At 40.7% G+C, this 22,136-nt stretch overlaps 1 protein-coding gene across 2 annotated transcripts in view; it reads left to right on the top strand.

The window, feature by feature from the left end:
• The window catches only part of STAB2 (stabilin 2), a 78,387-nt gene that overhangs the window by 39,314 nt on the left and 16,937 nt on the right, over nucleotides 1-22,136 (top strand). For both annotated transcript variants that reach the window (XM_048948846.1, XM_048948836.1), the window contains 23 exons: nucleotides 246-293; nucleotides 2,722-2,858; nucleotides 3,238-3,352; nucleotides 4,257-4,334; nucleotides 4,532-4,624; nucleotides 4,731-4,838; nucleotides 6,401-6,532; nucleotides 7,571-7,696; nucleotides 8,687-8,743; nucleotides 10,090-10,185; nucleotides 10,727-10,922; nucleotides 11,465-11,560; nucleotides 12,476-12,521; nucleotides 13,115-13,191; nucleotides 14,677-14,802; nucleotides 15,335-15,408; nucleotides 16,901-16,972; nucleotides 18,987-19,106; nucleotides 19,658-19,705; nucleotides 20,333-20,416; nucleotides 20,495-20,641; nucleotides 21,017-21,148; nucleotides 21,497-21,556. In XM_048948846.1, coding sequence (XP_048804803.1) covers nucleotides 246-293; nucleotides 2,722-2,858; nucleotides 3,238-3,352; nucleotides 4,257-4,334; nucleotides 4,532-4,624; nucleotides 4,731-4,838; nucleotides 6,401-6,532; nucleotides 7,571-7,696; nucleotides 8,687-8,743; nucleotides 10,090-10,185; nucleotides 10,727-10,922; nucleotides 11,465-11,560; nucleotides 12,476-12,521; nucleotides 13,115-13,191; nucleotides 14,677-14,802; nucleotides 15,335-15,408; nucleotides 16,901-16,972; nucleotides 18,987-19,106; nucleotides 19,658-19,705; nucleotides 20,333-20,416; nucleotides 20,495-20,641; nucleotides 21,017-21,148; nucleotides 21,497-21,556 — 2,268 coding nt within the window. The remainder of the gene's footprint in view (nucleotides 1-245; nucleotides 294-2,721; nucleotides 2,859-3,237; nucleotides 3,353-4,256; nucleotides 4,335-4,531; nucleotides 4,625-4,730; nucleotides 4,839-6,400; nucleotides 6,533-7,570; nucleotides 7,697-8,686; nucleotides 8,744-10,089; nucleotides 10,186-10,726; nucleotides 10,923-11,464; nucleotides 11,561-12,475; nucleotides 12,522-13,114; nucleotides 13,192-14,676; nucleotides 14,803-15,334; nucleotides 15,409-16,900; nucleotides 16,973-18,986; nucleotides 19,107-19,657; nucleotides 19,706-20,332; nucleotides 20,417-20,494; nucleotides 20,642-21,016; nucleotides 21,149-21,496; nucleotides 21,557-22,136) is intronic.

Here is a 22,136-nt window from a genome sequence, read left to right as displayed (position 1 = left end):
ATGAAAGTGTCAGCTGTCTGAGCCATTGGCAGCAATCTTACATGCCTCCTGGCACTATCTCCCATCCTTGCTTATACCATCATCTACATCTGTTCCAAGAATTGTGGCAGAATAAAAGCAGAATTACATGTGAGGTGTAGTAGAAAGGCCACACACAGTGGGTTACTCCACAAGCTACAGCAAGAGTATTTAGTATTTAGCTTGTTAAAGATTACATAATCATTGTTCTCTCTGTTTTCAATCAGGAGTTATCTACTCTATCAGAGGCAACAGCATTTAACCAATGGATTAATGTAAGTACTTTATCAACTTTATGGTTGATATTTTAGTATGTTCAAGTCCACAGAAAACCGTAAGTCTTTTAGCCTTTAGAAATGAAAACCCCAAAGCAATATTCAATATTGTCTCATGCTGTAGAGACTTCAGCTATTTAAAGAAATTGGAGTATTTCTCCCACTAGTCAACAGCCATACTGATCATCCGATTCTCGATTTCTCTCTGAAAACCAGTTCCTGGTCCCAAATTCAAGCAGGCAAGAAAGCTCCACGAGTAGAAGAGTTAGTTACAAGCCTGCTTTCTGAGGCAGGGTCTACCTAGGCCATGGCCTACCCTGTAGCACCAGGGTACACGCAGAGCCTGAGTATGCCCCAGGGAGATCCTCTCATCTTTCCTCATGCAATTTAACTACAAACAAGTAGAGAGACAGGCAATGCCTTACTGCTCTCATTCTCACTGAGCCTAGTGCCAGGAAAACATTACTATATGGCTGATCATTGTATTGCTGCTACATCAAGCACTAAGGAAAAAATTTTGTCTCCAGCCAGGCTTGACTTCAGTGCAGGAAATGAAGTGTATTAATGTGTTTGGCTTTAGATCAGGGAAAGATTATCAACTTAAATTTTATAAAAAAGAAGTTCTAGATAGGTTGATTAACACTGGCAACTTCTTATTTCCTTATGTATCAACTATTACTAGAGCAGCAATAATATTAGAGACCCTACCCAATGAAATGAGCATTGGTACAAGTAAGATCAAAAACAGTTCTTCTACAGAGTTTAAAACATAAGAAGTGTGTAGCAAGTGTATGGACACATGAAAGGAACAGTGATATGCTGATGAGTGGCACTTGAATCAGCAGTCATGGCATATTAGCTGCTTTCATGCTTTTCAAAGTTTGACAGTTTGGGGACCATTAAAATATGCAATTGCAAAAGGAAGCTTAGGGAACTACTTGAAAGTAAGGCCGGTATGGCTGATTTAGATCTGTTACCTGCCTGAACCTGGGCTCAGATTGCAGCACCAGCAGCTCTAAAGGGAGCAAAACTAATGAAATTAAAGAAACAAGCATAATAGGAGAGGCTGCTCACCTGCTAACGTGCTCTTTAGATAATGAAGCAGGGAAAAAAAAAAAAAAAAGAATTTTTTCCCAGGGAGCAGACATCATTTCCTGAAACAGAAGTGCGGAAATTCCTGCTACTCTTTAAACTACAGTAAATAATAGTAGCTAAAAACATGAGCAAGACAGGGAGGTACATCCATCTGTGTGGTTTTTAACTTCATACTTGAACAGGAATGTGATGTTTACCACGTTTCATAACCAAAGATTTTTCTTGCTGGTCAAGAAGGTTGAGAAAAGGAAGCCTGTTGCTATTTTTATACTTAAATATTTGGAAGGAGACATTGGTGATGGCTAGAAAGAAAGATGATCTTAACAGAGACAAAATTCCCAGCTATTTAAGGGAACTGATTCCCTTCTTGACTTAAAAACCAGTAAGAGTATTGAAGGATTATCCAAGATAAGCCAGGCAGCATACTAGCCACAATATGAAAGGTAGAATATGTGAGTTCACATGAGTTCACATAATGAGTTCATATGGCTCCCTCAAGTTTTGCAGTATCAAAAATGGCAACTTGCGAAAAGTTTGGAGAACCATATATTCAGATAGATCATACTCCATTCAAATCTTCAGCTCTCCTTTTTCTACCCCACAAAAATCACTCAGTCAATCAACCAACCAACCAATCAATCAATATAAACAGGTGGAAAAATACTCTCCAGTGAAGATTTGCTTTGACTTTAAGGTAGATATGAACATATAGGGGATGATGCATACTACAAAGCCTACATCCCCCAGCTAAAATCATGGCTGTCAGAGCAGAAAAACCCATGGAAGTGCTGGTGTGCACTGTTGTACATCTTGAAAAATCCCAGTCAATTCCAAATCCAGTCAATTCCAAATGTGAACATTGCATTACATGGATTTCCTGCTTTACAGATCACAAACCTCCTATCTATTAAGTAGGCAGGAGCATTCCGCAAGAGCAGGTTACTGCAGTTATGAGTGACTAGCAGAACTTAGCCCACTGATTTTCTTTTTTAACATTTAGGAACGTAAAATAGAACCCAAAAGACAGGGCAGCTTTGGTGGGAGGTGATATGACTTCTCTCACGTGTTTCATGATAAAAAATATCAATTCTGACCTGAACTTTTTTGTTGCCCTTTAAATGCTGTCAATCTATTCTGTAAAATATAGATACTCATTTACTATTTTTGTTCAGCTCTAAGTACTTCTGTTCAAGTCATTGCTCAGTTTAATAGTTTTCCCTCCTCAGGCCAGTCACAAAGCACGTCACACACCCCACCTTGCTAGTAAGTCAGTGGCAGCTATTTATATGTCGTAATTAGGATTAATTCTTTTACCTTTCTTATTTTCATGCAGGATGCTCAGTTAAACTCAGTGTTGTCCACCACCTCAAATCTAACTGTCCTCGTGCCTTCTCTTCAAGCAATTGAAAACATGGATGAAGATGAAAAAGATTTTTGGATGTCAAAGAGTAATATCCCAACCCTACTGAAGTACGTGATGGTTTTGTTTTTCTGTGAATTGCTTTTCATTCCAAACAAGTCTTTGATATGAAGTCCCCACAGCAAGACAGCTATGATATTTTTAAGGGAGGCACATAGTATTTTACTTCTAGTTACAGTACTATAAATCTCTGTAGCAGCTCCACTGAAAACAGAGACATTATTTGTATCATGCCAGAAATGTTTAAAGGCTAAGCTAAGATCAAAACATAGCTGAACTAGGCATTGTACAAACCATTTCTGCTTTAAACCACAGTTTTAGACAAAATAAATGTATTTGGGGGTGGAGGGGGAGAGAAGAAAAAAAAAAAAAAGAAAGAAAAAAACCTGAGAAAATGCAAAACTTTAAAATCCAGTTCATTTCTTTTAGGTATCATCTACTGACAGGAGCTTTCAGCTTTGCCGATTTCCAGAATTTATCATCTTCTGATATGCTGCCAACATCCCTACAGAGCAACTTCCTACACTTATCTAAAGAAAATGGGGTGAGATGACCTGCAAACCACTGCGGTACCAAACATAAGACCCTGACATCTCTGCTGACAGCATGCTCACGTTAAAAACCAGATAGATATTATGCACCTGTAGTTTGAAAAAGACTATGCCATAAAGTTAAAGGAATAGATCAATTATATGGGGCCCTCTTGGCAAAACACTAATGTGATTTTCCCCACAAATTGTCCCAGCTGAAATTCATCAGCAGTATTATTTATTCCTAATGTCTTGTAGTAAAACAGAAGTGCAACCTAGTCTGTGAACTAATTTAAGACGAAACACATCAGGGAAACCCAATAACTTATTTTAGGAAACTGGAAACATAGGAAGAAGAAGTGATGTCATGCAAATATCTGCATGTGCAACTCAATAGTCTCAGATCACACAGAGGTGTTTTTAAAGGTAAGTAGTTACCACTGACAGCCCTTCATCCTCAGCCTTTTTATATAGTACTCCATGTTCTGAAGAGAAGTATTTTCTAGACATACCTATGACACGTTTAAGCACATCAGTCCTGTTACAGGAGGAAAGAGTTCTCCACGTTGAGAAAAAAAGCATGTTGTTCCTGAGGGACGCAAAGACACAGCAGTGTGTGACAGTGGAGGTACAGAAAGGAGCTCACCCTGACTCAGGTGGGGCAAGCCCCCCTGCCCCAAATGGCCAAACAAATATAACCACGTGGCTTTGCTGGTCAGCAGGTGGGTGCAGCACAAAGTCCCTGGGTTATGGTTTTCAGAAGAGAATTCAACATCAGAGCCAGATTGGTGCAAAGCAGAGCCATGGTAGAACCTCAGGCCAGAGTCTATGAAGCTGTGAAAACCCACAGCACAAACCACCAGGAAACCATTGCCACCATGGTGCCAAACCCTTCCTTTTCTCCTCTTGTGCTTTCAGAACCTCACTGTTGAGGGTGCTCACATTGTGACTGGTGACATCGCATCCACAAATGGGATCATACATGTTATTGATAAGGTACGTGGCCAAGCAGAGAGGGTTCATTCCTCTGCAACCACAATCCAACAGAATGTAGTCAATGGCTCTTGCAAATAAATTATTTGAGCAGAAGAACATCTGCTCCTGCATCTGCTCCTTGCAGCTGCAACCACAGCATTTGCACAGGTGGGATACACTTTTGTATTAAAACTTTAAAGCACCTACTTTCTTTCTAGGTTCTGACCCCCCTGCGAAGCACCATCATGCCGAGGCTACTGGCCCGTCTTGAGCAAATGCCCGACTACTCCATTTTCAGGGGCTACATTATTGTAAGTTTTCACAACTTTTTAAAGATAGGAGCTTGAATTTGAACTGGTATCAGAGTATCAGTGATCATCCCATAGTGATTTGTGTTTTTTATGTATTTTGCAACAGCAATACGGCCTGGCAAATGAAATAGAAGCTGCAAACACATACACAGTGTTTGCCCCAAATAATGGTGCCATAGAAAATTACCTGAGGGATAAAAAGGTTGCTACTCTGGTATGTATTACTCACAGGGTATGTCTTAACAACTGAGGGTCTCATTTCAGTTTCAAGTGGATGGATTGAAAGGATACAGAAATAGGAAGAGGTATTCATTTTCCAAGAAACTAGTAAGTTTGTTATTACCACCAGCAGAGATGAGGAGGAGTGGATCCATATATTTTCCTGGCTTGACAGAAATTAACTATTTGTTCTGGGTTTTGGCTTTCTCTGGATTAAAACAACTCTAAAAATCAAAGTATTGGACTAGACTTTCTCCAATGTCCCTCAAGGGAGATCAGAACAGGAATGACCAGGAATACCACTGAAATGGCTTTCCTAGGTGAACAAGTCCAATCTCCTGTCGTCACTAGCGACCTCATCACAAAATAATTTGACTCCTTCTTACAGCTATCCAGACATTCGTCCCCATCACTCCTGCTGGAACACCATCCCACACCACTTCCTGCAAACTGTAATGCTGTAATACCGACATTTAAGCACCTCTGGCCAGTTCCAGAGTTAAGAAAAATACCTGAATATTTCCTGGCTAGAAAAAATTCATCTGGCAAACCCCATTACCATTGCCCTGTGCCAGCAACCTTATACTAGGCCCAGGCCCTACTCAGTCACTGGCTCCCTAGACTAGAGTGGATGTGGTTATCCCACCTCCTCTGACAGTTTCAGGCCTCCCTCTCAGAGCCAGTTCATAGTATTTTGACAGCATACTTCTGGCTAGCTCATATCCCTTTATTCTTATGCCAGCATCATGCTTTAGCTGAAACATACTTACTCTGCTGCACTCTATCTCTGCTTCCATAGTCCCCATTTTCAGCATGGAAGCTGAAGGGCACAACATTCAAATGACTCATCCCGAGACATTAAATGCTGAGCAGTTGTCCCATAACAGAATCCTGCCAGTTGTCCCATAACAGAATCCTGATTGCTTCCTCACCAGAAGAAATCATGCATTATCAGTGTAAATCATCTCAAGTGAGTTTTGATCTCTGTTTTAATTAATTTCAATGTCATCATTTCCACATCACTCTAAGCATCTATAATAAATCTCTGAGAAACACATACATAGCTTTAAAACATCAATCTTGTTGGATTTGTGTTACACACAAACAGAAGTCCTTTTCATTTTCACTGCTTACTAGTAAGTTTATTCCATTTTTTTTCCATGCTCCCTAATTTCATATCCTCTTTATAAAACACCTCCAGAGAACTTTGTCTCAGAGAAGAGATCAGCACAGTGAAGAGATCCCATTTCTTGGCCTCTCAGGAAGCAAGGTTATGTTAAGAATGACTTCTCACCCTGCTGTTGACTACTACATGATACATAAATGAGACCCTGCGGGCAAAGCCCGGAGACATCACAGATCTTGCAGACTGGGTTACTTCATGTTTTCACACACTTTTGAAGGAGCAGAAGAATAAAGAGCAGTATGAATGTTCAGAACATGGGGACAATAGGCAATGGGATTTCTCATAGGTCTTGTTTACACTCTGAGAAAAGTTACCCCAAATAATTTTTTGTGCTTTGTTACAGAACCCTGAATTTAATTGTGTGTTTGCAGGATGAGGACCAAATCCGTTATCACATTTTGATAGATGAAAAGCTCCTGAAGAATGAGCTGCACAACGGCATGCACAGGGAGACCATGCTTGGGTACTCCTACCATGTTGGGTTTTTCCTCCATAACAACCAGGTACTGCTGTCTGCAATTATTCAGTTTCATGCGTTACAAGCAGCCAAAAAGAGCTGTGCAGCCCATGATAGCTTCTGGGCTTAACAACACAAAGTATGCCATTCAGACGGAATGCCCCTCTCAGATCTGTAATTCAAAGTCACCCTAGAAGGGATCTTCAATTGGATTTTATTTCAATTATACTTTTTACATTCAGTACTGCATTTTAAAAACCACTGTGGTAGACATGCATCTCTAGCAGTCACAAGCTTGCATTTAAAGTAGTCATTAATCTGACTTCCAAAGAACTATTCAAACCTACCTCCTGTTATAACACATCAAATTTATTTTCTGCAGATCTGTTCCACTTTCAGACCTAAGAGCTTTAAGCATTTGGCAACAAATATTAATTGCTTTTCAACACCACTCGTAGGAAAGTCAATCACAGAAAGATTAAGGAACCCACCCAATTCTGTGGCACAGACAAGAAGGGAATTTTGTCCTCCTTCTTCTCTGTCACAGAGCTCCTTATGGGCATAAACAAGGGAGGACGGAAAGCTCCTTACTAAAACAGTTTCAGCCCTGCTGCTTTCTCTGCAGATTCCTGGAGAAACAACTGCTTGTGGGGTGGAGGAGGGGATGAAGGGAGAGGGGAATAGCAGTGTGATACTGAAAGCCCACCTTGAAGGAGCAGTTGCCAAGAAGTTCTTCCCTGAAACGTCCTGCCCCTCAACAAGGCAGCAAACACAGCCCTTGACTTGCTTCAGGCTTCTTCTTCTTCAAAGTGTTTATATTTTGCATCCCATGTAGAAAAAGCAGCTCAGACAGATGCTGTTGCTAAGTAACTCCAACAAGTTGCATCCATCTCATGCCCTCCAGTTCAGTAAAACTCTTAAAAGCATCAACTGAGATGCAAGAAAGTGCTTCAAATCGACTGCACCCTTCAGTTTTCCAGAAGTGAGCCATGTGCTCCACTCCTTCCTTCACTCACTACTGTTCAGTTACCAATGAGATAAGAGCTCTGCTGCTGCTTTAAAACTGATGGCATTTCTTTTGCAGCTATTCGTAAATGACGCACCTATAAGCTATGCAAATGTTGCAACAGACAAAGGAATTATTCATGGATTGGGAAAAGTTCTGGAAATCCAGAAGAACAGATGTGATGCTAATCATACTATTATCACTGTAAGTGGTTCTGTTTGTACAGATTCCCAAAAGCCCATCAAAGATATCTTCAGCAGAACATGGCTAAAATGTACAGGCTAATATGTACAGGATGCATGACACTACGTGCCAGTAAGGAATGCATGCATTATCTATGAAGGATATTCCTACCAAGGATTTTTGCATCAGTTAAAATGTACTGACAGCCTGGATAAGAAAATATTAGAATACCCCAGGAGTAAGCTGGTTAATAAGCTTTAATTTTCAGAAAATAATTATGTACCATTTTAATACATCTGTTCTACCAGATGATGTTTGTCAAGTAAAGCAGGAAGTGGGGAGAAAAAGAAAATACTTTTAGTAAAGTATTCATTCCAGAAACAGATTGCCTCTGCCTATGCACGTGAAATCTTTGTGCCCTCTGAGTAAAGCACTCTCCCCCTTCTGTTCCTTTTATATATGAAAATCAGATGGTTTTATATCCCTCTAAAGAAGGATGTAGTTTCCTCGCATGGGCAGAGAAAGGTTATTTTGATTTTTCTCCTGAGGGGTGGAGATAAGACAGCAAACCTGCAGTGTACTTCCCTTTTGATGGAGCCCACAATCATCTAGACAAGGCAGACAAAGTGAGATTAGTGCTTTGGCCAAAGCAAATTGAACAGGCATGAACTTTTGTAGCCTAATTATATTCTTCGGGATACAGTCCTGTATTTGTGTATATATCACCCAATTTTTTTCCAAGCTTTTCTTAGTCAGGTGCTAGGCTTCACACAGTCTTTGCTTTTGCTTGCAATATTATTTTCCAATAAATTCAGCTACACACTTTACATTTACAAGCATTAGTAAAGTGGCACCAAGTTGCCATTACCCTCATGGCACAAGCAAGCTGTATCCAAGGTCAGGGTTTACTTCATATTGCACTCGAGTGGGGAGGTGTTCGGGAAACATCACTTTACAAGGGTATTGCAAAGTATCTAAATGAGCTTTCCTTTTCCTTTCATTTTGCATAAGGAAAAGTGCAGAATTTGTTCACAACCATCAAGTTGCCCCCCAGGAACAAAAGAAATAGTAAGTCTTTTATTGTACATGCTTACAATATATCTATAAAAACTTAGCATAGATATGTTCAATCTCCTTTTGTATATAGTTGTTCAACGAACATTTAGATGACGTGTTGAGGGACATGGTTTAGTTAGAGCTATTGGTGACTAATGTATGGTTGGACTGGGTGATCTTGTAGGTCTTTTCCAACCTTGGTGATTCTGTGATATGATTCTATGATGTAATAGCCTCAGTTTTAACAGCAGTCATCATAGTTAGTTTGGTATTCTATATACATTTTTTACAGAAACAGCATAAATCCACCTAAGGGTCTAAGCCACCCTTTGGGCAGGGGAGCAGAATCAAGAGTATCTTAAAGATAGCTTCATCCAGAAAGACCAGTTTCTAGTTAGCGCTTTGTCACATGAAGAATCCTCCAACTGCAGTAGTTGCTCTACCAAGCAAAACTCCCTACTATGAAGGAGTTGAGAACAACCCAGAGCATATTTGCTACCCGAGCAGGTTTCTTACTCATCAGGTCAAAGTACAGAACACCAAAATCATCCTGGCTCTGTGCTGTGAGTTACCCGTCACACAGAAACTTGGAGACTGTGGGTGCCCACTTCCCATGTATGGGAACTGTGGATATTTAGGAGGACCCTATCAACCATAAGGAGATCTAAAATCTCTTGATGTCCGAATTTTTCTGGGAAAGACCCTCTGTTGGGATTATATAAACATTTTTTCCTCTAGAATTTTCATCTTTAATTAGACTAATTGTGTTGCTAATAGGATTCCAAAAGAGATCAAGTACCATCCACTCCATTAAAATAATTGGTTGGCAAAGCCCAACTAAAGCACTCATGGGTAAATCTCAAAACCATTAACATTTCATTTTCAGCAAGTAGCTGGACGCTTATCTCAACTTCCTAACAAACGTACAAGATTGGCATTTCTTCTCCCAAGAGCAAGCTTCCCCAGCTGTGTCCAGATCTGGGCAATAATGTACCGATGGCTGCTTTTGACATACTTTGACACTTGGTTTTTCAAGAAGGTTAGGAAGAATGCACAATATTGCAGAAAGAAAAAAGCCACTCAGGCCTCAGAAAATGTTTCACTTCAATTTTGAGGAGAGACAATATTAGATACATTTTTAAAATGCCACAGGGTGCTGAATTAATTTGGCTGCACATTCTTAAGCAAAAATCATTTTATCTAAGACGTTATTGCTGTAAGTACTTCTTAGCTTCCATTACAAATGTATGAGTCATTGCACAGCATGCAAAAAATTAATCCCAATCTTTTCAAAAACATCTGAAAGCAGCTGATCAGTGCTGCTCAGAAGTGCAGCTCTTTCTCCAATGTTCACTCAGGCAGGGGAGAAGAAATACTGCATCTTCTCAGAAAACAACATGAGACTGTACACCATCCAGATCGGATGCCAGCCAAAGTGTGCAAAAACCATTATTGTGAGTACACTGTTCCTGTCACAGGGATACTGGGAACACCCATCCATGATCTTCACTTTCCTTGTAATTGTCACTAAACACATGGAGCTTGTATGTGTAGTCCCTGGCAGCATACCTTCTTGTATCTTGTATCCTCTGGGGTCTAGACACAGCAGAGATGGGACAAAGGCTGCTGATGGCCTGAGCAGAGGAAAGGGTGGGGTGCAGAAGCAATTTGGAAAGGGTCACTGTGTGCTTGTCTTTCCACCTTGCCCATGGTGACCCCTGCTGATTTTGTGAGGGCATGGTGGGGGTAGGTTGACTTTGTGATCTTAAAGGTCTTTTCCAATCTTAATAATTCTAGGGTTCTATGGCTCTAAGTCTCAGCAGGGACTTGGGGGAGCACAGTAGGGATCAAGGCTGCGAACAGCAGAGCTAAAGCACTGCTAAACTCCAGGTCTCTAGCTCCCTCCACCCAACATCAGATCCAAGAGACAATTCCTTGCTGCCATGTTTAAGGGTCCCCACTGCCCTTATCCTGATCCAGTTTCTCACACTGCAGACCAGGGAGTGCTGTGCTGGCTTCTTTGGACAGCAATGCCAGCCCTGCCCCGGCAAGGCAGGTAGTGCTTGCTTCGGCAACGGCATCTGCCTGGATGGCATCAATGGCAGCGGCATCTGCCAGTGCGGAGCTGGCTTTGTCGGCACGGCCTGTGAGAGCTGCGCCGAGGGCAAGTACGGCCGCAACTGTGATCAAGGTACTGAGTGGCCTGAGCTGCATCTTTCTTGGTCTTCTCAGGGGGTGCAGGGGTGGAGGATAGAAGGAAAATTTTGACGGTTGCGTATTGCAAAGTCACTGTGATTAACTACATGTCTGGTTTTAAAAGTAAGCTGTTTTCCATGAGGTTTCTAGCTGATCAAGGGAAGTCTCCAAGGGAAATCTAAAACCTCCTTAGTTCTATCTGCATCCATTCTATGCTCTTGAAAGCTACATTGCTTATGTGTTAATTGGCCAGCCCTCTTGGCCTTTTCATAACTTTATCTTTCCCAGTAATTGTATTTTCTCACTATCTCCTTCTTCAGAGAAGCCCCTACATAGAGATATACCCCTACTCTGGGGCTTCAAGCAGCATCCACCATGAATGATCATCTAAAACACTGATTTTTCACCGATGTTTCCTATTAAAATACATTTTCAGTCCCTGTATTTGGGATCAGAGGGAAGATTTGAGCAAGATCAGAGCAAGATTTGAGTTTGGATTTATTCTACACACTGGTTTCCTCCCGTCTCTCCCCACAGTGTGTGCATGTGTCCATGGGAAATGCAGCAGTGGGATCGATGGGGATGGCTCCTGTGAATGCAGTGTCGGCTGGAGGGGAGTGACATGTGAGAGTGGTAAGTGCCCTCCTTGTTTTCTGGGACAGAAGTGAGCATTTTAGGAAAGGTCAGAACTGCAGAAGTGACCAGAGACCAGTGTCAGGCATCCAAGTGCACTACCAGATATCCAGCAGCTTCCCACAGGCCTGTGCTCAGAGATTTAGTCACTATACTAACAGAGTCAGCTGCTCATGAGACTTAAATGCCATACTTAGCTAATTCTCTAGCCCTGTCACCCTATATCTGTACTAGAACATCCTGTTTGTTAACGCTATGTATTTTGCAAAGCAAAGTTAGCAAGCAGAATTTGGTCCTCAGATAATACTCTCAGGGGTTTCAATAAGTTGATTCAGCTGTGCAACACTGGATATTAAATTATGATCTCACTAATACAATAAAAATTGACTGGCAAATAAATCAGTTTGTCTTGATTTAATGCAGCTCCTCTATCAAATTAAATTATATTTAGTCAGACATAATTGAAATGTATTAAATAACTATTTCAGAACTCTGCATAAAATGAAGAACTGTAAAAATACATTAATAATAGCGTTTAATATCTATTTTAAATTTCAGGGGGAAATAGTAGTGAGGGAAACTTACTGACAGGAACTTACAGTCCCTTTGGAAAGCTTACATAATTAAACTAATCATGCACAAAACTCACCAGCATAAAGATAAATGGCAGCAGGTGAAGCATTTTTGCTGGCAATGTGTGAACAATCGGTTTCTTTGTGGCTGAATTTAAGTGGTACTCACTGATCTGTACAGAGTCATTGAGCCAAAGGGAAGGCTAGATTCCTTGTGAGCAGCTGGTTGTCTGGCACAGGAGCCAGAGACTCCAGCTCTGCATGAGAGTCATGTAAAAGTGGGAAACTCAAAGGATATCAACCTGAAAGGCTCTGATCTCTGCTTCACTTTTTTCCCTTGCAGAAATCAAAGATGACGCATGTAACAACACATGCCATACCAGCGCCAAGTATGTATGAAATGTACTTTTTTTTTGGAAGAGAGAGGAGAAAATGGGGGTCTCCGGTAAAACAAAACCATGGTCTATCATGTTCTTTTTGAAGATTTCTCAGCAGTACAGATAACTCACGTTTTCTACTCCAGAGATAAAGGACAGTGTTAACAATGTATTCAGTAATAAGGCTGAAATTTTCAAAATGCACATGTTAAAAGGGGAAAAAAATGGGATTTAGAAAGAGAGGGAGGTGAGACACGTCTTGCCATGTAACAGACAAAGAAATTTAAATCCACACTTGCAGACTGAAGGTGATACCATGCAAGCACAAACAAAAATTTACGCGCAGCTTTTGAGTGGGCATGAATTTCTGGAGTCCTGCATGAGAAAACAGGACATCTGATGGCCAAAGCACTCATTTTTAATACTTGAAATGACTCATCTAAAACAAATTCTGACAGCTTGGTCTGGCTGAGTTTATTCCTGTGATTGTAGTTACATCAAAATATATGGTTAAACATTTCTTTCTACACAAAAGGGAATGTATGAAAGACCTGAATGTTATATTCATTTATTTTAATGTCACCTATCTCCTTTCACATCTCTAGCTGTCTTCTCCTGTCAAATGACACTGCCTATTGCAAATGTGCGGCTGGGTTCACAGGGAATGGGACATTTTGCACAGGCAAGTGAACAACATCTCCTCCCTGTTATAAAGAGTGCCTGAAATGTTCTGTGGTCACAGTGGAGCTGCTGAGTGAGGAGCACTCCCCTGCACACCACTTAAAAACAGGAATTGCTGCCAGTTTGCTGGAAATGAGTGAAAGTGCAACAGGTGCAGATTCATAGCAAACAAAGGGTTCTGAGCCTGCAAGTTAGGGAACGTGCTAAGGGAGATTAGAGGAGAGGGAACATCCTGTGCACAACTCAGGCCCCATTGTTTGCAGGGTAATGAAACCTGGATTATGACTTTTATTCCTTTTTCCAACAAAGCTCAGCAAACAGAGATCAACTCAGGGCACAACAGCACTTCCAGCTGCTGGGAACTGTACAGCCATGTTATTTCCTCAGCCTTTGGAGCTTGTACAGATTTCTGGGGTGGTAAAATTCAACTTATTTAGGGCATACAGACCCTCCAACAAGGGCAATAGCAGCTTATCATGTGTGCGCATCCAAAAGCCTGGAGATACAGATTTAAGGGATAGACCATTTCCGGCTGCAATTACTACAATTTTACAGTTTATTTACCTAATCCCTAGCTGATTAAGATACTAATGCTCTTGGGAACAGAAACATATCTGTCTACTGACAATGGCTGGCAAAATCTTAATCCAGTACCTCAACTACTGCTATCCCAAACCCAAACCAACCAAAAGCAATTTTAATCTCCTAATAGGAAATACACAAGTGCAAGAAGAGCTGGGGGATGTAGGTCACCCCTATAGGCTCTAAGCTCATCCTTATGCCCCTGCACAGGATTCCCAGACAAAAACAACTACAAGAAAATAATCTCCTCAGTCTGGCTGTTAGAGATGCTGAAACAGCAATTTGAGGTCATTTGAGGCAAAAACTAAAGCGGTGTTTGAGCTGGTTTGATCCACACGAGTTCAGAAGAAGCCCCCTCACTGCATTCTGGGTCACAAGAAGGGTCAGTTTGTGATCCTCTAATTCATTCAGAGCTACAGGAACAGCACAAGCATCCATCTGAATAACAAGCAGTGCTTTTTGCCACAGGAGGGCTGGATGGTATTAGAGTCCATAAGAGATGACCATTTGATCTGTGTACAGAAAAGGGCAAGCTAAAGAAAACCTTCAGACTCCTGTTTAATCTGGAGAAGAGTACAAAGGGGCCTTTTTTGTTGGTTGATTAGAATGTGCAGAATCAGAAACTGGAAAGTTATCAAAAGCCAAATCTGAATTTGAATTCTTATCTTCCAGACCAGACAAATCTCCTGCTTTCCTTCTCATTACCTCCCTAGTTAGAGGTAATAAAGAGGAATAAAAAAGAGATAATAAATATTTGGTACAAATGACATCCACAATCTCTTAAATGAGAGTCATTCAGAAGATGTCAACAAATCCCATTAGGTGTTTAAGACCACTTTATCTAACAAGAGAAGAGCCATGTAAGTATATTATTGGTTTAATCTGCGTTCTCATCACCGTTCAGCTATTGACGCCTGTGAGACCAGCAATGGTGGCTGTTCTGCCAACGCAGAGTGTAGAAAAACAACACCTGGAAACAGAGTGTGTGTCTGCAAAGCTGGGTACACCGGAGATGGAGTAGTCTGCTTGGGTAAGACATTCCAATGTCTTATGTATCACAGTAGGAAAATTACAGGAGTGAGCTTTCCTGTGCATGGAAGATCTGTCTTCTGCTATGATCCAAAAGTGCAGTTTCTTGACAATAGAGACCATAGTGACAAAGGCATCCCTACAGGCTTGTCTGCAGCACCTCATGGTTGGTACTACTAGACAAATAGCCCAAGCGTTAGCAAGTTACAATCATAGAATGGTCTGTGTTAGAAAGGATCCTTAAGAACCATCTAGTCCAACTCCCTTGCAATGAACAGAGACACCTACAATTAAATCAGGGTGCTCAAAGCTCCTCCAGCCTGACCTCAAATGGTTGATACACTCCTGTTCCTCTGACCATAGCAGACTTAAAGACTTGAGGAGACTGTGTGCCATACAGTCCCACAGGTATAGCTTTCAAGATGCTGATGGCAGTGTTTTAGCGTTTACCGAGGCAACTGCAAGACCCAGACTGAAATATCTAATTAAATGAGTTTAATTGATTCTTAACTGCTTCTGTTTGTTTCATAAAGAAATCAACCCTTGTCTGGAGAACAATGGTGGATGTGATAAAAATGCAGAATGCACTCAGACAGGACCCAATCAAGTGAGTATTTTGTCAGTGACGATAAGTAACTGCCTGCCAACATTTTACAGTTGGAAAAAAAAAGATTTCCCTATCTCAACTTTGTTTTTAAATAGAAAACTGAGTTACATAACAAAGACTCTGAGAAGTGTGTTCCTTCAAAAATACATTTGAGGGGAAGCCTGCACAAACATGAAAACTTGGATTTCAGTGAAAGAAATCCAGAACTGCAGAGAAAAGCAGTATTTTGTTGTTTTGAACAGTTGGTTTTTTATCTCGGGATTTTTTTCCAGTGAAAACCTTTTATTTTCAAAGTATTGACAAATTATTTTTGTTACTGTTATAAAAACTGCCTATGGAAAAATCCCATTTCAGACCAGCTCTTCTCCCATCTCAAATATATTCACAAAGAAACAGAAGAGGCAGAATCATAATTCTCATTCAACAGTTACAGAATAGCAGCATCTCCTCCTGTGAATGTTCTGCAACTCCCATGCAGAAGTACAGCATGCTCTGCAAGGGAAAAAGTGTGAAAAGACAAAGGGAAAAAAGAGGAACAAATTGCCCAGGCAATCAAGTGGCACAGATTAGTGTTTCTGTTTTTGTGCCAGATCCAGGAGAAGCTAAACTGCCTGATTGCAGCACTTCTTGTCATCCCTCTATAGCTTCATATTGGGTATTGGCAGGACTGTAATCCTGCAACAGGCAGTTACAGCAAAATTTCTTCAGGAGCAGAAATGCTTCTGCAGGAATTTCAGTCATTCAGATACTAACATTTTGCCTAGCAGATTTTTCTCTGCCAAAGAAAACATCTTGAAAATTCAATCTCTTATGTATTACTTGTTCACTCAAAACTGAGAACCATCAAGCAGTAGAACTGGAAAGGAGAAGTCAAAGTCATTGTGGCCGTGTCGCAGTTATCACAAAGATGAAAGGCTAAGCGCCCAACTAAGTGACTGTGACACAAACACTGAATATGCTGCCAGCAGGTGGGAAATTATCAGTAACATCAGGACACAGTTCTAAAGGTGTTTTGTAGGTATGACTTATCACTTAAAAAAAAAAAAAAACAGGAAGGAAAAATAAAGAAGTAACAACCCATGCATAAAAAATGGGAAAAACAGATTAGGGTTTTAGTTTTCTTTGCCAGCAAGATGACGGTCCAGATATGCAAAGTGTCATTTTAAGTGATCAGAGAAGCAGAGGAGAAACAAGAGAGATAAACAAGCTTGGGGAGTGGGGGGGAAGGAATAGATCCTGTCAGAAATTGCTTTTCCTCAGCCTTAGTCTGTGGTAGCTCAGAACTGAGGAACTGCTGCAAGACAGGTGAAGTACTTTTTGTTTAATGAGTTGTAAACCATCTCACTAGGAAATGAGTTATTCCCATTTAGCATAAATGTTAACCTGGCAAACAAGCAAACAAACAAACAAACAAAGGAAAGAAAATTAAATGTAAACTTGCTGAAAAATCTAACAACCCCATGTATGCATGTTTCCTATTCTTCCTCTGTAGGCAGTCTGCAATTGCTTGAAGGGATACTCTGGAGATGGTAAAAGATGCACATATATCAATCTATGTTCACAAGTAAGTAACACATGGAGAGAGTATTTAAGATCTTGCTATGAGCATTACACTTTGAGGTTTGGTATAAGTTAGATAAGTAAACCAGCCCTTTCATGCTTAGAAATCACATTAACTTATTTAATTTTTAAACGTTCTTACTTCACTACTTGCTTTCATACTGTCACTATTTTGGAAACAAAATATGCAGTGAAAGTTTTTCCTGGACCACAGCCTGGACATAATACAAGTGCCTGGACTCATCACTGAGTCTTAAAAACAACTTTAAATCAGATCTAGAGACACAGATCCTAGACTGTAATGGTAGCATGTAAATCATGTCTTCTCAGTAGATGATGGAATTCCTATAAAAAACCACTAGCTAAATTAGGGCTCGTGTCCCAAAGGTCTAACCAACATTTTAGCTATTATGAGGAAAAACTCGGTGTGAACTATTACAGGTTACCTACAATAAAATATATATACATATATATATAATGGGGGTGCTCAGTAGGTAGGCTGTAGCTGTTCCAGGAGCAAGGTGATTGAGAAGCAAAAGGAATCTACAGTAGGTAAAAACCACCATTTATTTTCAATATTCTCCAGCCACTAAACACCCTGCTGTGATATGGGAGTCCATGTGGGTGGCCTAATTGAGAGGAATGATCAGGTGACAACAAACATACACCCTTCTTAGGCTGAAGTTTCGATTGCCAAATCAGAGCATTAAGTCCTCACCATTGCTGGATGTTTACTAGTCAAATCCATACTGGGGTAAACAGTTGTTTGGAGAACTGATTGGAGTATAAGTTCCCAGTGGAGGTCCCAGCCTGCTTGCTCAGCTGGGGCAAAACTCCCATGAAGCAAAGACTAGAGCCATGCAGGCTTAAAAATAAATAAAAATAAATAAGAGTGTCTTCTCAGGACAAACTACTTTCCTTCTTAGCCTTTACAAAATGCAACCCAGACCCTTCCCATGGCATTTCCCTTCCCGACCTTCACCTGAGGCCACTTCCATTTCATGCAACCACTGCAAGCCATGTATTTGCAAGCAATGCAGTGCTCTGCACAAGCTGCGTTGCACTGCCTCTTGGCAGGCTGCAGCAAGGACATACCCAGTCTCCCATACACATTAATTCTTTGTGTACTGAGCACAGCGACAATAATTCTTATGCTCCCTGCCTGTCAGCAAGCTTTCTCTAACCTAGAAAGGTTGCTGAGATGAAAGAGCAAGAACAAAGACATAAGCTACAGGACGAATAGCTTGAAATTATGAGTCATTGTCCTATGCTTTTTTCTGTGCCATGTTCTAGCAACTTCCACATTACTAATCCTGCCATTTAAAAAAAAAATAGCCTTGAGATTTGTTACTGTCAGACCAGAGGCTAACCTAGCTCCAATATGGCCAAACCTCTCTGCAGCAAAACTTCATGAGTAGCTATGGCAAATCCAAGATTGCCAACAGTCTGCCTACAGCTAGCAAAATAAAAAGAGCAAGCATATCCAAACTTACTACTTATGGCCAGCCCCACTGAGAGATCCCAAAGGATCCCAAAGGATGTTCCAGTTTGCCCATGGCAAAGGATAAGCAAAGGATAAGCAGCACCGAGAAGGACAAAACAAGCACACAAAAGAAAACAAGACAGCTTCATTTTTTCCTGATTTGCTGTCAAGTCCAGGATAAAATCTTTACTGCAACCTGAGGTGCTAAGTGGGGAGCACAGACTCGTGATGGGTCAAAGCTGTGAACCCCTCAGCTCAGAGTTTCCCAGAGGGTAAGCAGTGCTGGGGTGCACCTCTGCTTCCAAAGCACATTACCTGGATAAAAGGAGAGTCATGTGATTTCTTAGGTACATTAAATATACTTTCTTGTTTGCAAGAACAAATACATAGTAATAAGTGTCAGTAAGAGCTGGTTTCTAAAAGCCACTTTGGATTAAATCCTCCTAATGTATATGCATGGGAATAAAAATGATAAACTAGAATTGTTTTATTACACCTGGAAACAAAGAAATACTTTAAATTTTGATCTTACAAGAATAACGGAGGATGCAGTGAATTTGCCATCTGTAAAGACACCGAGCTAACAGAACGGACCTGTACCTGCAAACCAAACTACATTGGAGATGGATTTAAATGCCGAGGCAACATCCACAGGGTAAAGTATTGCATACATTTGCTGTCCCTTCTTGTTCTTCACATAGCTATTGAATACAAAACTTATCTATAAACATATATTTATAGATATATACTTATCTATAAACATGCCTTTATTTTTTAATTTTTTTTATAAGTGGGTAACCCTCACCCAGAATTCGCAATTAACCTAATCCAAGAATTGGGTATTGCTAGATAACAACAACAAAACAAAAAATGGGTATAATACACAGTACATCCACAGCAGTGCAGCCTTCCAGTACTGACAAGCTAGTTTTTGTCTTATGGGATCTCTTACTGATAACAGAGCTTCAAGAGAAAACCACTACACTGATGGATTGATAGTGCAGCACTAGCACATTACTACTGGTAGTTTCAAGTTTCAAAGAATCCTGTTATTTTATAGAACAAGGCAAGAATAGAAGAGGGGCAATGGCAGCATTAACTCTAAGCTAGAAGTTTCCTTTTTTTCAAGTGCTGCAATTAGTTGCATTCCATGCACATTGCTCCAGGTTTGCAGCATTGTTACAAAGTCAATGTTCTTGATTGCAGGAACTTCTCAGGAACTTCAACACATCTAAGTTTTATTTTCATTTAGAGGTAAGAAAAGCGCTGGCTTTTTTTTGTTTGTTTGTTTTGCCTCAGGATGTGCAGAGGGGAACAGGCAGGGATCTGATGTATACCAAAGTCCTTGACCAAAATCCTTGGATATAATTGGTACTGGGTTCGGATCGCAAGGCATTAACATCAGAGATGCTCTGATTTAAACTATTAACTGCTATAGAATCCCTAGCATCCCTGGGAAATGTTAGGCTTCCTTACCAGGCATATAACTGCATTTTTCCGCCAGTTCAGTATAAAACTTTCCAGTACTTCTCTCACAAATTCCAGTGTGAGTGAATATCAATCTTCTACCCCCACAGCAGCATTTTCATTTTGCTACACCATCTCCAGATGTCTGAAACATCACAGGATGCTGGTGTGCATTACCAGTTGTCATTGCTTTCCAGTGTATGTCAGGAGCAATTGTTTACCCACAAGCTCAGGACAGCACAGATTCACATATATTGGCCAACTAGTCAGACTTATATTCTAGCTTCAGTTCTGTTGCCATGGTAGATGGATGAATTCATCCCACTTCAGCAGAGCTCTCTGCTTATTTTAGATTACTGGTGATCATTGCAAACTAATGACTCTGTACTGCTTTTATCCCATCCAATCTGACAGGCCTTGTCCATCAGAGATACTGCTGGCCCAGGCCCTTTCACTGTGTTCGTACCTCACACAAAAGTTTTAAATAGCGACCAGAGGGTGAGTAAGAAGGCTGTGAGTTTTCAGATGGAGCCACCTTGCTCAGCTGCTTCTCAATTCCTCTGCATTCTGTTGCAGGTGAGGGGATGGCTTGCCAAAGGGGTGATGGCTCAAATCCTCAGGTACCATATAGTGGGCTGTGCCAGCCTGTTGTACAGTGACCTGACAACGCTCACAAACATCACTTCTCTGCAGGGGGACGCCATACAGATCAGCTATGTTCAGGTAACATGATGAAGAAGAGGTATGGGTCTGACCAGGCTGGGTTCATTCAGCCTTTTTCAAAAATGGAATGTTTCCCTACCTTCTCCGATGCATAAGAATAAATGTAGTATTAAAAAAAAAATCAAAAAAGTGTCTATTTAGCCAAAATGTGCAGTACTTATCTGCCATGTTAACACTGGAGTTGTGTCAACCTTGCTTTGAGAGTTCCTTTACCTTACAACTCTGGGGTTTGGTTCCACTGTTTTCCATGCTTGCAAGGGGTAATTTATGAAAACCACTACTTGTTGCACATAAAGACACCATATCAAAGAAATTTGGCAGCAGCCTCACCATCCAACAAGAGCCCACAGAAAATATTTTTAATTGCCTTTTCAGAACTCTCTGTATTTGAACAATAAAGCTGAAATTATATCCAGTGATGCTGTTGGTACAAATGGCGTGATTCATGTCATAAACCAGATCCTGGTCCCATCACACATTCAGGATTTCCCCCCAGGCTCTAAGAGGGTAAGTGCAGCTCATGGTTATTCTCAACTGTGGGGCTTTTATATTACCTAACTGTTGTTACTATGCAAGTGTTACATAAAGTAGTGATACTAAGAAGACCTTCCATAAAAATGGTTTGACACTGCCCACGAAGTTAAATGCTATATTTTAAATTCATTCAGGAAGTACGTTCATGCTAAGAATAGTGTAAGAGGACTTTTGCTCAGGGCTTCTTCAATGGCTTTTGTAACAAAACACAAAACAAAAAAAGCAATAACACTTAAAGGGGAAATAAGACAATATCTGTGTTTTAAATACATTGATAATGTATTTATCACATTAATCTACTGGCTACTGCTTTCTTTGTAGGAAAGCCTTGAAATGGTTGCAGCCAAAAATGGATATGTCCTGTTCAGCAATTTGCTAGAGGTAAGTGCACAAGAGTCAGCAGCCATTAGGAACATGTTTAAAATGTTTGTTTTTTTTTTTTTTAATAAAAATAAAGGCACAGACATGGCACACAACATCACTGTGTATGGGAACTGCTGAGTCACGGCTTGAACCTCTGATTGATCACCTGAGGCGAGCCATGAGTCAGCCAGAGGAGCACAGGTGAAGGCAATTCACCTGTGCTGCAGGAAGGGGTGGAGCCAGGCTGCACCCCTCCTAGACCTATTTAAGAGCTGGCTACCAGTGGGAAGGATCTCTTCTGGAGATCCCCTCTCTTGGTGTTCTGTGGTGAGCCTAGCTGAAGGGTAAGCTCTTCCACATATTCTCTTTTTGTTATCGTTGTCTACTTTGCCTAACTCTCTTGTTTATATTGTGATTATAACATCTTGATATCTATTGATTATACAATTATATTGTGATTATAACATCTTGATATCTATTGATTATACACACTGACAAGGTGCTCCTCAGTGGAGCCAAAAACTTTCAGCCAGCTTTCATCTCCCAGCTCAGCTCTGTCCTATAGTAAGTCAGATCATATGGCCAGTGTTCAAACCAA

Source organism: Lagopus muta, chromosome 1 (genome assembly GCF_023343835.1).
Source record: "Lagopus muta isolate bLagMut1 chromosome 1, bLagMut1 primary, whole genome shotgun sequence".
Classification (NCBI taxonomy): domain Eukaryota; kingdom Metazoa; phylum Chordata; class Aves; order Galliformes; family Phasianidae; genus Lagopus; species Lagopus muta.
This window is presented reverse-complemented; position numbering and strand designations above follow the sequence as displayed.